General features: G+C 43.9%; 1 protein-coding gene across 1 annotated transcript in view; it reads left to right on the top strand.

The window, feature by feature from the left end:
- LOXHD1 (lipoxygenase homology PLAT domains 1) overlaps window positions 1–13495 on the top strand; it is a gene marked incomplete at both ends in the record, with an annotated part of 149168 nt that overhangs the window by 7970 nt on the left and 127703 nt on the right. Inside the window, one exon of the mRNA XM_082301722.1 lies at window positions 9421–9535. Within this exon, the coding sequence (XP_082157848.1) occupies window positions 9421–9535 (115 nt within the window). The remainder of the gene's footprint in view (window positions 1–9420; window positions 9536–13495) is intronic.

Genomic DNA, 13495 nt, shown 5'->3' with positions numbered 1-13495 from the left:
TTGAAATTGCTGTTCCTCCTACCTGGGTATTGGGGTCAGGGCTGGCAGCAAGGAGAGCATCTCTCTTTGATCTTGGTTTTTCTGTGCCTAGGTGACTCGAAGAAGGTGGGGATCTTGTTAGAGCCTGGTGACACTGAATCATAAAGCCAGAGAATGGTTTGGATTGGAAGGGATCTTGAAGATTGTCCAGTGCCACCCCCTGCCATGGGCAGGGACAGCTTCCACCATCCCAGTTTGCTCCACGCCCCAATGTCCATCCTGGCCTTGGACACTGCCAGGGATTCAGGGGCAGCCACAGCTTCTCTGGGCAACCTGTGCCAGGGCCTCCCTCACAGGGAAGAATTTCTCCCCAATATCCCATCTAACCTTGGCCTTTGGTAGGGAAGTCATTTCCCCTTGTCCTGTCAATCCAGGCTCTTGTCCAATGTCTCTCCCCAGCTTGTTTATAGGCTTCCTTCAGGTACTGGAAGGCTACTAGAAGGTCATCCCAGACCCTTCTCTTCTCCAGGCTGAACTATCCCAATTCCTTCAGCCTTTCCTCATAGGAGAGGTGCTCCATCCCGCTAATCACAGACATAATAGACAGCAGGGAATTACTTCCAGCTGCATTCTGCAGACGCGTTGCTCTACCGCAGGCTTTGTTCAGTGCTGCAGATAAAATCGATTCCATATTTTACCCAGGCTGTGTTATACACTTCCCATTGGACAGAAATTTCTAATGTTCTTGTCAATAGCGGTGACTCAGAGACACCCCGTGTCCCAGCAGGTCCTTCTTGCCTCCAAGAGATGATGAAGGAAATGGAACAGGTTTCTGTTGTGAGTGTGTCTCTCCCCTGAGGCGCAGTGTTTTCCTCCAACACAATTTAAGCTTGAATAACAAAGATGTTGATTGCTAAGCTAATTCTACTTTACTGTTCCAACAAAGAACTAAGGTGGTTTTTCCTGGTAGCATTCAGGCAAAAATACTCTTTAAGTGATAGCTGGAGCACCAGATGAATCGAGTTTGGCTTCCTACAGTGCATGAGAATGAAATGTTGATTTTTGCAATAGCTGATGAAGTAAAACACACTCCAAACCATGGCTACTCTGCCTGTGGGAACAGGCAGGACAGTGTTCAGCTTTGGATTTATACTTTAAGAGATAAATGATATTTCAGAGCTCAAGATAATGATACTCATGTGTACCAGCACTAAGTTTGCTTAGGAGAAAACCTCCCTAATTCATGCCCGTGACAAGTCCCAAAATGCAAGATGCTATTAATTCTGCAATTCCTTGTATAAACTTTGAATAGCAAAATGTGTAACAGTGTGCAACCAGTCCAAATATTTGTGAAAAAAAATCCCTCTCTTTTGCTTTGAATAATTAATTTGGCATCTATGCCAGACTCAAAGCTGCTTTCCATGAAGCTTATAAAGAGCAGGCAATCTCTCATAGAGTGAGAGGCCCAAATCTGCTCACAGTTTTGAGGTATGAATCCAAAGCCATTGTGCTCAAGTCAATGGAGTTAGTCAGGATTTGCTTCAGAGTGAATGAGAGGAGAATTCGACTCATTTTGTGTATGACAAGAGATTATTGCACAAATTGTGGCTTGCTAAAAACAAACAGGCTCCGATTTAAAAGACTCGTCTTTGTGGTGGGTAAAGGATGGTCCTGATTAAACTGCAACCATAATAAGTATTTAACTGATGTGTTCACATGCACAGAACACCATTTTATCAAACATAACCTGTAACAGCCAGCACAGACCCTTAAAAACTTCCAAGTATTTTGCATAAATGTCAAGGTACTCTTCAGGTGCTTCAAGACAAACACACTCCAAAGTGCTTCAGTAGAAGCCAGAGTGATTGGTGCTTTGCATGAATCAACATGAAGTGAATATTGAGAATAATCAGTGAATTCCCAGCTGGAAGTGCAGTGAAGTGCAAACAGCCATTAGTGCTGCTGAGGTAAATGCATTCTGCTAAACAGATGCATCTGAAGGTAGCTCTGAGAGACATAGCTTCGAAGAAGTTGGTGTTGATTTGGGTTAATATTCAAGATGAATCATAGAATCCAAGGATGGCTCAGGTTGGAAGGGACTACAGTGGGTCCCATCTCCTTGCTCCAGCAGGATCATCCCAGAGCATGTGGCACAGGATTTTGTCCAGGTGATTCTGGAATATCTCAGTGAGAGAAACCACACCCTCTCTGGTCTCTGTTTCAGTCCTTGGCCACTCCACAGTGAATAAGTTCTTCCTCATGTTCAGATTGAACTTCCTGAGCATCAATTTCTCTCTGTTCATCTTGTTCAGTTGCTCTGCATCACTGAGAAGAGCCTGCTCCATTCTCTGACACACCCCTTCAGAAACCTGTGGTTTCTGCTTTCCCTCTTCCTTCCCCAAACCCCTCGCTATGTTTTCTGTCTTATTTCACCTGCTTAATCATTCTTGTGGCACAACCTTAAATTTTTTCTACCAAGGGCCAGTCTTGCTAGACAGAAATTAGGCACCAGCTCAGTTCTCCACATTCACTGCATGAGAACGTGACCTGACAGGACCTGCAGTCTCTGCCATAATTGATGCTGAGCAGTTCCCTGTTGTTGGAGTCAGAAAAACCTGAATTTATCAGCCAAAGGACTCTTCTGTCCTGGAAATATTCCTTTCTTGGGCAGCTAAGGGAAGTCTCCATGCTCTTGGCTAAAGCATCCCGGTCTGCACTTGTCAGTGTTTACAGTTTTACAGTAATTTTAGGAGTCATTTTGAAGTAAGTGTTTCTCTACTCTCATCATTGAATGGATTTATATTAGCCCACTTTGTATTTATCATTTCCTTCTGCAAGGCAGGGAAACGGATGTGGATGTTTCCAGCAGAGATGCAATGTAACTGTATCCTGCACTTGAAATGACCATTTCTGAATGCTTACTTTCAACAAAGAAAGTACTGCCTGTAATTTCCTTTATTGAGCTTGTATTTGCTCGAGAAAAGCAGTAATGGGTTTGCAGTTCATGGCAAACCAGCCCTGTTTAGCTTGCTGGAACTTTTTTCACTGGCTCCTGAAGCCTTCGTGCTGGATAGCTGAGCAGTGGAGTCAGCTGGGGATTCAATATCTACCAGAGGAGATAAGTGAACTAAATTCCACTTGATTGAGATAATATTTGGAACAAAAGAGCCTGTATCAGTAAGTGTATTAAAGCTTCGTATAGACTCTGCCCGGCCCACTGGGAGAAAAGCAAGATTTGGAGACTGGGCTGAAAGTCAAGCATTCCCATACTAACACTGGATTTCTGTAACTTGGCCATGATCTGAGCACCCAGAGTAGATTTACCTTGACCTTGGAGCGTGGTTGTTTGCCACATAAAAGCACCTTGATGTAGGTGTCTTCCTGTGAGCAGAGGCCAGCACAGAATGATGATCAGACTGGGGCCAGTCTCTCTCTCTTGCTTTGGTGGTCACTCTCTGGGGCTCCTCTACCCAGGGGGTGTGATAAACTCAGCCAACACTGCTAGGAAAAGCATTAAGGAGCATCACAGAACACTGAGTGATTTGGGCTGGAAGGCACCTCTAAGAATATTTAATTCCAAGCCTCTGTCATGGGCAGGGAAAACCTTCACTAGACCAGGTTGCTCCAGCCCCACGGCAGGAGCAACTGAATGCTGGCTTCATGACCTGATCTCTTGTGTGAAGCTTGGGTGAAGACATTTGGGGATCCTGTCCATGTCTGAAGGGAGGTGAGTAACCAGTGCAAATATTTGGAGACATGGGAATGTCATGGTTTACACCTTACATGTGACCCAAAAGGATATAGGGGCATCATGGGTGCAAAGCCATCCATCCTCAGAGAGGCTAAAGACCTCTGCCAAAGTACACCTCAGTACGTAAGAACAGCAGGAACATGTACAAGGAGTTGGTATTTTACTTCACAGAAGCCAAAAGTTATTGCAAAACTCTGAAGAATGTTTCAAGTCCTTTGGGCTAAGATGGGAAAACCATAAAGTCTTGAGGAATGCAGCTGGTAAAAGACTCAAGTGTCTGCTTATAACTGGGATCTCAGCTGACTCTGTGGAGATGTCAAAGAGGTTGAACCAGCCCTCCCAAATTCCACTTTGAGAGCAGATTTCTTTCAGGAGCCAAACGTAACCCTGCTACAACTCTCAGTGATGTCAGACAACTAAAAACAAACTCACTACATACTGATATTTCATCAATTAGTAAGGGACTTTGTGGATGCACTTGAAACTTCAAGGGTCACCATAAAATTCCTGTGGGTGCTCTCTTTATTTGCACTCAGTGGTTGCTTCCCCTGAGGAGGAGTCTGAAGAGTAGGACACAGCCAAATGTAGAGTGTTACACCAAAAGCTTGTTCTATCCTGAAAACTTTGCTATAATTTTCTTTAGCTGCTGGACTGGGCACCCTGGTCTAGGGGAAGGTATCCCTGCCCCTGGCAGGGGGGTTGGAATGAAGTGATCTGTAAGGTTTCCTTCAACCCAAAACATTCTGTGGTTCTATGGAATCTTAAACTGATCAGTGTCAGAGGCTGGAAAAATAGAAACCCTTGTATATTTTAATTAGCAAAGAAATATTTCAATTTTGCTATGAGTTGGTTTTTGGCTTGGTTTTTTTTTTGGTTTTTTTACCCTTCCATTTGACAATATAAATAGGATAAATTATTTCGTTTTAACTTTGCCTGGTAGTACATATGAGTTTTATATGAAACTGCTGGAGGTGGAAGAAAAGTGAATGAACAGGTGGCCAATCTTGTTTACACAGTGCCCTGCTAGAAACGAATTGGGATATTCTGAAGAATTTGAGTGGATATTTGCCATCAGTGGAGGCATTTTGAGGGCTGGCCTCTTAGCACCATGGAGGAAAATCTCTGGTGAACATTAAGGCCCATGATCCAGAAAAAAACCATGGGGACCCTCCATGAGAACGCAGATCTTTTGAGAGATGGAGAGTGTGAAAAACAGGGACTCAAAATGGGAAGATGAGAAATATCAGGAGGTCATCCAAAAAAGGAAATAAGGAACTTGGTGGGAAGATGTATGAAATTTATATGTTCCAGAGAATTTAATTTCTGTATTTTCCTAATGTTCCGTTTCAAAACTGGAGCACTGAAGTAGTAAATTTGGTCCTTCTAAGCTAGATGCCAGCTTTGGTTAGATAACTTCCACAGATATTCAATTTCAAGCTTTTTAGTTAATTCAGTTTTATCGTAAAATACAAGATGTTTATCCTTGGTATTTGCTAACACTGGACGTGTTCTCTCAAAGCCAGAATATCCAATTACTCAGGAACAAACTCGGGGGTGGTTATGAAATGCCACTAATTTACTGTTCTTGTTGACCTATATCATGGATGCTGTTCCCAGCAAAGGGGCTGGGGTACAAAATGCTGATCCCTACCCCAGCTCAGTAGCCTTTTCTGCCTGCTGGGCCTGAAGCTGCAGAGCAAATATGACACCCCTTAGTTGTCAGAGGTTGATAAAAAATTAAAGAAAAAAAATGCAAAGAAAGGAAACAATCCTGAATATATACTGCTGAGCTCTCAAAGCTTTGAAGGTAGTGGCTAAATAATCTGCATTTGAGAAAAAAAAATGCAAAGAAAGGAAACAGTCCTGAATATATACTGCTGAGCTCTCAAAGCTTTGACAGAAGTGGCTAAATAATCTGCATTTGTCTCCTGCCTTTTCCAGAAGGAGCTGGCATCAATATTAGTATTATTTAATTATAATAATAATTATTTATACTTTAGTTTTCTTCCTGTGAAGGAAATTATGGGCCCTGCATCCATGACATCACTGGAACTCTACGACATCATTTATTTGCACAGCGGATCATCCAGCTGTAATGCTGGAGAAGGGGTGGCAGTGCTCCTTCCCCCTTCCAGCGCTGTGACATGTGTCAAATGCAGTGCTGATGTCACCAACCCAGACTCTCCTTTTGTCTCCCAATGCTGTTAACCACAGTGTATGCCTGGTGATGACATGAGTTAATCAAGCAGGGCTCAGCACATCTGCCTGGGTAAAAACTACTCATCTGTGTGCTGCCTGCCCACTGTGGTGCATGGAACCTGATTTTGGGGTTGTGAACCTGAAGTGCAGCCCATCTACTCAGGTTATCATTTTTTTGCAACTGTGAGACTCCCACTCCAGAAACCAGATGAGAGATTTGATTTTTGGGGGGGTGGGGGGGGGCGGCGAAATTGTGGCTTGGTTCTGGTTTTGTCTTAGACAACGTCCTTGTATCCCACCACATCACTTTGAAAAGTGAAGGATTGAAAAGGAGTAGATCAGTCCACCCTACAACTTCTGTAAGGAAATTAAGATTAGATGTATAGATGAGGTCGTGTCAATACCTGCACAGGTGCAGCAGACAAGCTCAAGGATGGGTTTACTTGTTGGAGGGGTTTAACATGGCAGACTCTGCCACATATAACCTATAAATACTAGCACTTCTCTAGCGGTATAAAAAACTCACTAGAAAAACTGTCTGAGCTTTTGAAAGGTCTCTGACAACTTACAAATTGTTGTGCTGGCTGGTTTTTTTTTTCCTCTTTTCACATGAAAAATGCCCACATGCCAGCACAAATTTGAATACAACTTGACCTCATCCCTGAAAGACGGAAAGGGGTCAAATTTTGCTAAGGCTCTGTGGGGAAAGAGAAGACAATGCCTAAAGGTCCTTTTCCCTAATAAATCTTAGAATCATGGAATCATAAAGGTTGGAAAAGATCTCCAAGATCATCAAATCCAACCTTTGACCGAACACGATGTTCTTAACTAGACCAAGCCTGAAGCGCCACATCCAGTGGTCGAAGTTTGCAGAGGGATCCTAAACTGTAGCTGCCACTCTGGCAGGGCCTGTAGGGAGCTCTGACAGTGATAAATACTTCCACGGCACAGATAAGCCATAATGCTCTTTGAGATGATCAGGCATAAAAGGCTGCTCTGGATGAGCAGAGCAATATTCTAACGTAAGCCGGCTGTTTCCGAAGTGGAGCCGATACAGCCGAAAAGCCCTGGAGCGATTGGCGGTGACTCACCGGGGCAGACTGGATTACAAATCTCGCTCCTGCTAATGGCTAATGCAAACACGTCATCTGTCTCTCCCCACTATGCCAAACATCTCCCGTTGGCATGTGGGAATGCTAACAGGAGGAAGGTGAAATGAAAACACTCCTCATACATATTACTCATGTGCAAGCTGTGGATCCCATATTCTTCCTGTTTTTTTTTTTTTTTTTGCAAACAAATTTCCTTTTCCTTTGGGCCTGTAAATGAAATACACCAAGCCAAGGGCTTCTTAAAATGTTGCCGAGCACAGATCACAACTTACTGTACTTATTACAATAATGTCCCATTGCTCTCCTATTTACATTCACGGGAAGGTGAGATTGGGAAAATATTGCATAATATTTTTTTGTCTCAATGCAATAGAGCTGATGGAAATAAAGAATGCTTTTTAATCAGTTTTACATGAGTGCCTTGCATTTCGCTCTTTTGGTTGAAGGTGACGTTTTGAGGGAAGAGTGTTACTGTGGAAAAACATTTGATGCTCAGAGCAGAGTTACAATACATTTTTTGCATCTTTTGAACATATAGAGAATAGAATAGCTAAGTGAACAGAATAGACCTGTGAGTAGTGAGGGAGAGTGCTATGGTGCCCTTCTGGGCTAGCACACTGTCCTGGCACCGAGCGAACTTCTGCTTGCCCTGAGCGGGGACAGACCGAGACCAAACATGGTGCGGGAGGACAGGCAAAGCACCAGCATGGGTTCACCTCACCCACAGATGTCTAAGGCACAAAAAGGAGGTAGGAAAAAGGTGGAGGGACTTCTTTGTGGGGGGAAGGGGTTTATTCAGGAGCAAAATCCACAGAGACAGACAAAGCCATACAGCTTGCCAGGGCGTTTTGTGCCGCTAACAAAGGGGTGTGGAAACCGCACAGTAACCAATGATACATCAACCAGGGGGTGTTACAGAGTCGGGGAGAAGGAATTACAGCAAATGGGGAAAGGGTAGGTGGGGAGGAATAACAGAGACCAATTAGCTGCCGAAGAACCTAGATCTCTCTGGAAAAGTGGCCAGATATGAGAAATATGGGGAAGGGAGAGCTGCAGCTGAAGATAAGGCATGGATCACAGCCTCTGGGGTGCTCCCTGTGATTTCAGGGGTTTTGGGCTGTGGAACAATCAAACCAGTGGACCTTTGGGTCCACTTGATTCGGCTGACCCTGAGGCAGCAGGAGAGATGGACACTAACAAAATGTGTAACAGTTCTGATGCACCCATGAAGAGGGACATTTTTACAGCATTCCTTATGAGAAATGCCGTACTTAGCCATCAGGTTGTGCAGGATGAAATGATGAAACTATGGCCTTTCCTTCAGCTTATAGTTCTGAGGTTGAAATGCCAACATTAGATAATGAACATTATCTTGTCTGAAGCCGAAAAGGGCCATCAGGGTGCTTAGTCTGGCCCCAGGCAAAGTTTTGTAATTTCTTCCATTTCCTTCTGTGTTGAGCCAACCAAGACTTGTCCTTCAGTAAAGCCAACCTGTTTTCAAGCCTGAGGTCTTGTTCTAGCATCACTCATCATCCTAAGAAATGTGTGTCTGACTGTTCTTTGAATCTGTCTAACTCTGCCTTTTGGCCATTGGATCTTGTCATGCCGCTTGAGTAAAAGGTGCTTTTTAACTTGCATGTCTCCCAAGAAGATATATATGTGTGTAAATAAAGTTGTCACTCAGTCTGCTACTTGGAAAGATAAATAGATAGAGCTTTGAGAGTCTAATTTAAGTGTTTTCCTACCTATTGTCAGGGAGGTTTAGGCTGTATATCAGGAAAAGGTTCTTCCCCCAGAGAGTGGTGGGGCACTGAACAGGCCCCCCAGGGAATGGTCATGCCCCTAAGGCTGCCAGAGCTGCAGGAGCATTTGGACAACGCTCTCAGACACAGGGTGGGATTTTTGGGGCATCTGTGCACAGCCAGGAGCTGGACTTGATCATCCTTTTGGGTTCTGTGAGAGACTGGAAAGATTGTCTTGTTCAGCGTGCATTGCGTTGACACGTGCATAAATGAAAAGTGGCTCAACAGCTTTAACGCTTCACATAAATTCATCTGCTCTGTGTAACACATGCACATGCATTACGGTACAGGAGGCAGTGAGTTCACAGAGAAGTGTTTTATTTGCAGCAAAATCCATCCTAACTCAGTCCCTCGCTGCCCATGGACAGTTGTCCCCAGCAGTTTTGTTTCATGAGATGATTTTTGACAGCTGGGTTCACTATGCCCTGTCCAAGGGATGGGTTTGTTTGGGTGGTGGGTGCATGGGTCCATCTCTGGGGTGTGTCTACTGGCTAAGATTTGGTGATGATTCGGATCTATAAAGTATAGGGTGAGAGTTTTCTCCTCCTGTCCTGATGGTTCTTTTCTGCTTCCACAGTCTATGAGGTGGTGACAGTGACAGGAGATGTCCGGGGAGCAGGAACGGATGCCAACGTCTTTGTCACTCTCTTTGGAGAGCATGGGATCACTCCCAAGACTCATCTCACCAGCAAGTAAGTGTCTGGAAGGAAATCTGTATCTTTGAGGCCCATCCTTCAGGGACCGTTAAAGCATTTTGATGAAACTTAATATCGTTCTGATGGATGCGGAGGGAATAAATCTATACAGTATTTTAAGATCACCAGGGAAATCTGAATTTTTGCCACTGCAAAAATTTCTTACCCAATCCATTGCAAACCTGCATTCCGTTCTGTAGGTGGAAATCCATATTATATAAGGCTCATACTTGCAAGGTGTGGGGATATTTGCTTTTCTTAGAGCTTAAATTAGGAGCTCCCAATTTAGGAGCTGAGAATATTCATTGCTTGTTGGAGTGGGCATGATGGGCTACATTCCCATGCCTGGATCCCACAGAGGTCTCCATGCTAGTCAGGTACACGCAGAAGTGTCCTTGAATGATTCTGAAGAGTAACTCAGTGGGTTTGAAGTAGTGTTGATAGATAACCACCTACAACCAGCCATTGGAAACCTGAGGCAAGCAGAAAAGGAAGAATTTAAGTTGACTCCTAATTCAGACTGCTTCCATCCTATCTGCTGTATGCCTTTCTGCACACCGCTGTGGTTGCGCATAACTCCGGTGGCCCTGTTCTATTTTCCTTTAGCTGATGTCAACATCGTCCTATGGATGCGTCTTCTCATTCCTTATCAGCATGTTGAACTTAGTGGGAGACATATTTTATAATTTAAAAACCTATTAAGGGGCTTTTGACTCTCTAAATAGCTTTCTTTTTTTTTTTTTTTTTTTCTTTTTTTTTATATTTAGAAATTGAGCTTCAGGGCCAGCAGGTGCTCATTTCCCATGAAAGCAAGATGACTTTTAGCAAAGTACCAGCTCTGCATGTACCAATTTCCCCTTAGTCAGGCAATTGCACTAAGATAAAGCAGAAATCCCTTCTCCAGAGGGTCTTGGAGAAGCTGTGTGTCTCTGTTCTTTCAGTGTTCTTGTTGTTTTGGTATTCTTGATAATATGTTTCAGAATTATTAATCCTGTGGTAATGTCACACGGTAACTTCACATTTTCTCCATTTCTACAGCACCGACAAGAGGTACCTGCAGCTATTTTAAATTTTACCCTCAAAAGAGCTTCTCTTCCCAGTGAAACAACTCAAACATGAGAGTCTGTAAAGAAAATGATATGGGAATGGTAAAGAAAATACATGAAATTTCAGCCCTGTTTGCCATATTTGAAATCCAGAAATGCCAGAGCTAGGCAAAGGAGTTCTATTATCCCAGAATTCCTGGAAACACCAGGGAGAGCTTCCCATTTGTATATTATAAATCTATATGAAATGGCTTTGTTCCTGTTGTGTGATTTCCATCCAGACATCCCAATGAACTGACAAAGCGGAATGCCATTTTTCTTAATTAAACAGAGGAAGGAAAACGAGGCAAGGACCTAAAAGGGGAAGTGGTTCCAAAGCGGGTCAGTGACAGAGCTGGGAGCAGCAGCAGCAGCTCTGCTGGTGACAGAGCTTCTAGCCTCCAAACCTGCCTTGTAGTATTTGGCAAAGCCATCAAAGCAACATCTGCTTTCCAGGGAGTTGTCTTGTGGTCAGCATTTACATAAATAGCCACTTCACTGGGAAAGCAGTCATCTGCTCATGGCTATAGAAAGAATCCAAATACTACCCTAAAAAATTAATAAATATACTCTGTGCCTCTTAGAGAAGAAGTCAAGATGTGTCCATAACAGATTTTTCAGTCAGCTGTGGCATTAAGCATGCTACTGCTTGTGCAGGAGATCTCTGCTGGCACTTTGTTTAATGCCTGCTCTTTCCTCCTGCTCTCACCACTTCTATTTTGTGAAAGGGAAAAAGGAAGGACACACAGAGATTATTTTAGGTTGCAGCAGAAGCACTCTGAGCTTGTTCAGACCTGAGTTAGCATTTTGGGCTTGGTCCCTGTTGCTGCAGAGAGCAGATGGCTGAGGTGTGGAAAGCAAGGATGAAAGGCTTGGGAAGCCAACCTTCTGCAGTTCAGGGCTCTTGAAACTGGTCCCGTAGGAGGTGACCGCTAGAACTGCAACTACAGCTTTCCACTGGGGGTTTCCCAAACATCAGCAAAATTTCTGTGTCTCTAAGCAAAGTCTGGCACGTTACAGTGCTCCATTGAGGAACGGTGAGAAAAAGATCTAGTCTGGATGTAGGAGTGCCTGCAGACCTGCTTAACTAATAGTCTTGTCTCCCAATTATGGAGCAAACCATGAAATAGTCAGCTGCCCCCGCCCCAATTTGTTATGCAGCTTTGTGAATATGGCAAAAGGATGGAATCTCATGCATCTTTCAACTAAATGTTTACATGAGTTCACTTATGACTGCAAATGCATGACATTTTATAGGCGTTTACATTTCCCCATGTATGACAGACAGCTAAAATATCATGCATTGCCTAAAGATGGTGCTACCATTTCTGGTTAGAATGGGTTTTTCCTGTTTCTTTCCTGACTGTGTGCTGGTAGTGAAAGACATGACATTTCAGGTCTTTTTGTCGTGCGTGGTAAGGGGAAGACATGGCAAGCTGATGAATTATCGTGAGTTTTTAACATTGGCCAACAGTATAGTAACTGTGAAAGACACAAATCTTTGTCATGACTGGTCAGGAGGAGCACCAGCTCTGGAAGTGGCAGCACTCAAAATCTGAGCCAAGGGATGAGTTATAAAAGGGAAGCTGCAAGAAAGGGCATGGAGTGACAGGACAAGGGGGACTGCTTAAACATGTCAGAGGGCAGGGTTAGAAGAATATTAAAAGGAACTTGGCTGTGAGAATGGTGAGGCCCTGGTACGGGCTGCCCAGAGAAACTGCCCCATCCCTGGGGTAGGGATATTCCATGCCAGGTTGGACGGGGCTTGGAGCAGCCTGGGATAGTGGAAGGTGTCCCTGCCCACGGCAGAGGAAGGAATGAGATGGGCTTTAAGGTCCCTTCCAGCCCAAACCATTCTGTGATTTTGTGATTTATTTCAGAAAGGAGGCTCAGACAAGTAGTGTTGAGGGGCTGGGAGGGGCTGGAATGACTCCTCCTCACTGTCTGTCAGTTTGGAGACATCGCATCACTGATTCTGGATGTGGTGGATGGGCGCTGTCAAATTGCTGCTTGGGCCCAGCAACTCTTGGCAAAATCCCTCTTCAAAACCCAGCTCACACAATTCTTCCCCGTCTGCCACCCTGCATCAGATAGAGCTCAGCCAGAAGATTAAAGCACTGCCACAAATGAGTTTCTTTCCACTGGCTCCATCAAGGACACTTGGGTGAACACCAAGGCTTTGTTTGGTGGCATTTTGACAGTTTTCAAGACCTTTCCCACAGGCGTGAATTGATCCTCTGTGGTCCAACACTGACCAAAGAGTGCTGATCCTCCACAGCATTTTATTTCTCCATGTTCATGTGCTTTCCACCAGGCTGAGGCTGGGGAAAAAAAACAACACTCAGCTGGGAGTGCCACTGCCAGCTCATTCACAGTCTTTGGTCCAAATCTAAGTATTTCTTGCTAGTGTAACTTTTCATTGTCAGGCTTACTTGGTCCAGCTGAGGACAACTGCAAATAATGCCACAGAGAGGTTTTTTCCCTGAGGGAAAAAAAAGAAGAGTTAAGAGAAGATTTAGCAGCTATGGCAATCTGGAAGAAAGATGAAATAATTGGTGACAGCAGGCCTCTTACTGAATTTGAGGAAAATATAGAGGACTTGAAAAAAATTTCTGATGCTGAAGACAATTAATTGGCAGTCACTTCTACCTGGTCTTAGGTAACTATACAGGGTTTTTCCTGTTCCTTATGCCAGCAAATACATATGAATTGCAGAGTATGTAAAGGATAGTCTTTAGAGGATGGTAGTGTTTGTAGCTCTAATACAGTTAAGCCCAGTCCAGTGGCAGAAGATCTGATTTTGTTGTTTAACCTCTCTGGAATAAATAAATAAATGCAGGAAAGAAAGCTTTCTCTTTTTTTTTACTCTGAG

Source organism: Coloeus monedula, assembly GCF_965178545.1.
Source record: "Coloeus monedula genome assembly, chromosome: Z".
Lineage (NCBI taxonomy): Eukaryota > Metazoa > Chordata > Aves > Passeriformes > Corvidae > Coloeus > Coloeus monedula.
This window is presented reverse-complemented; position numbering and strand designations above follow the sequence as displayed.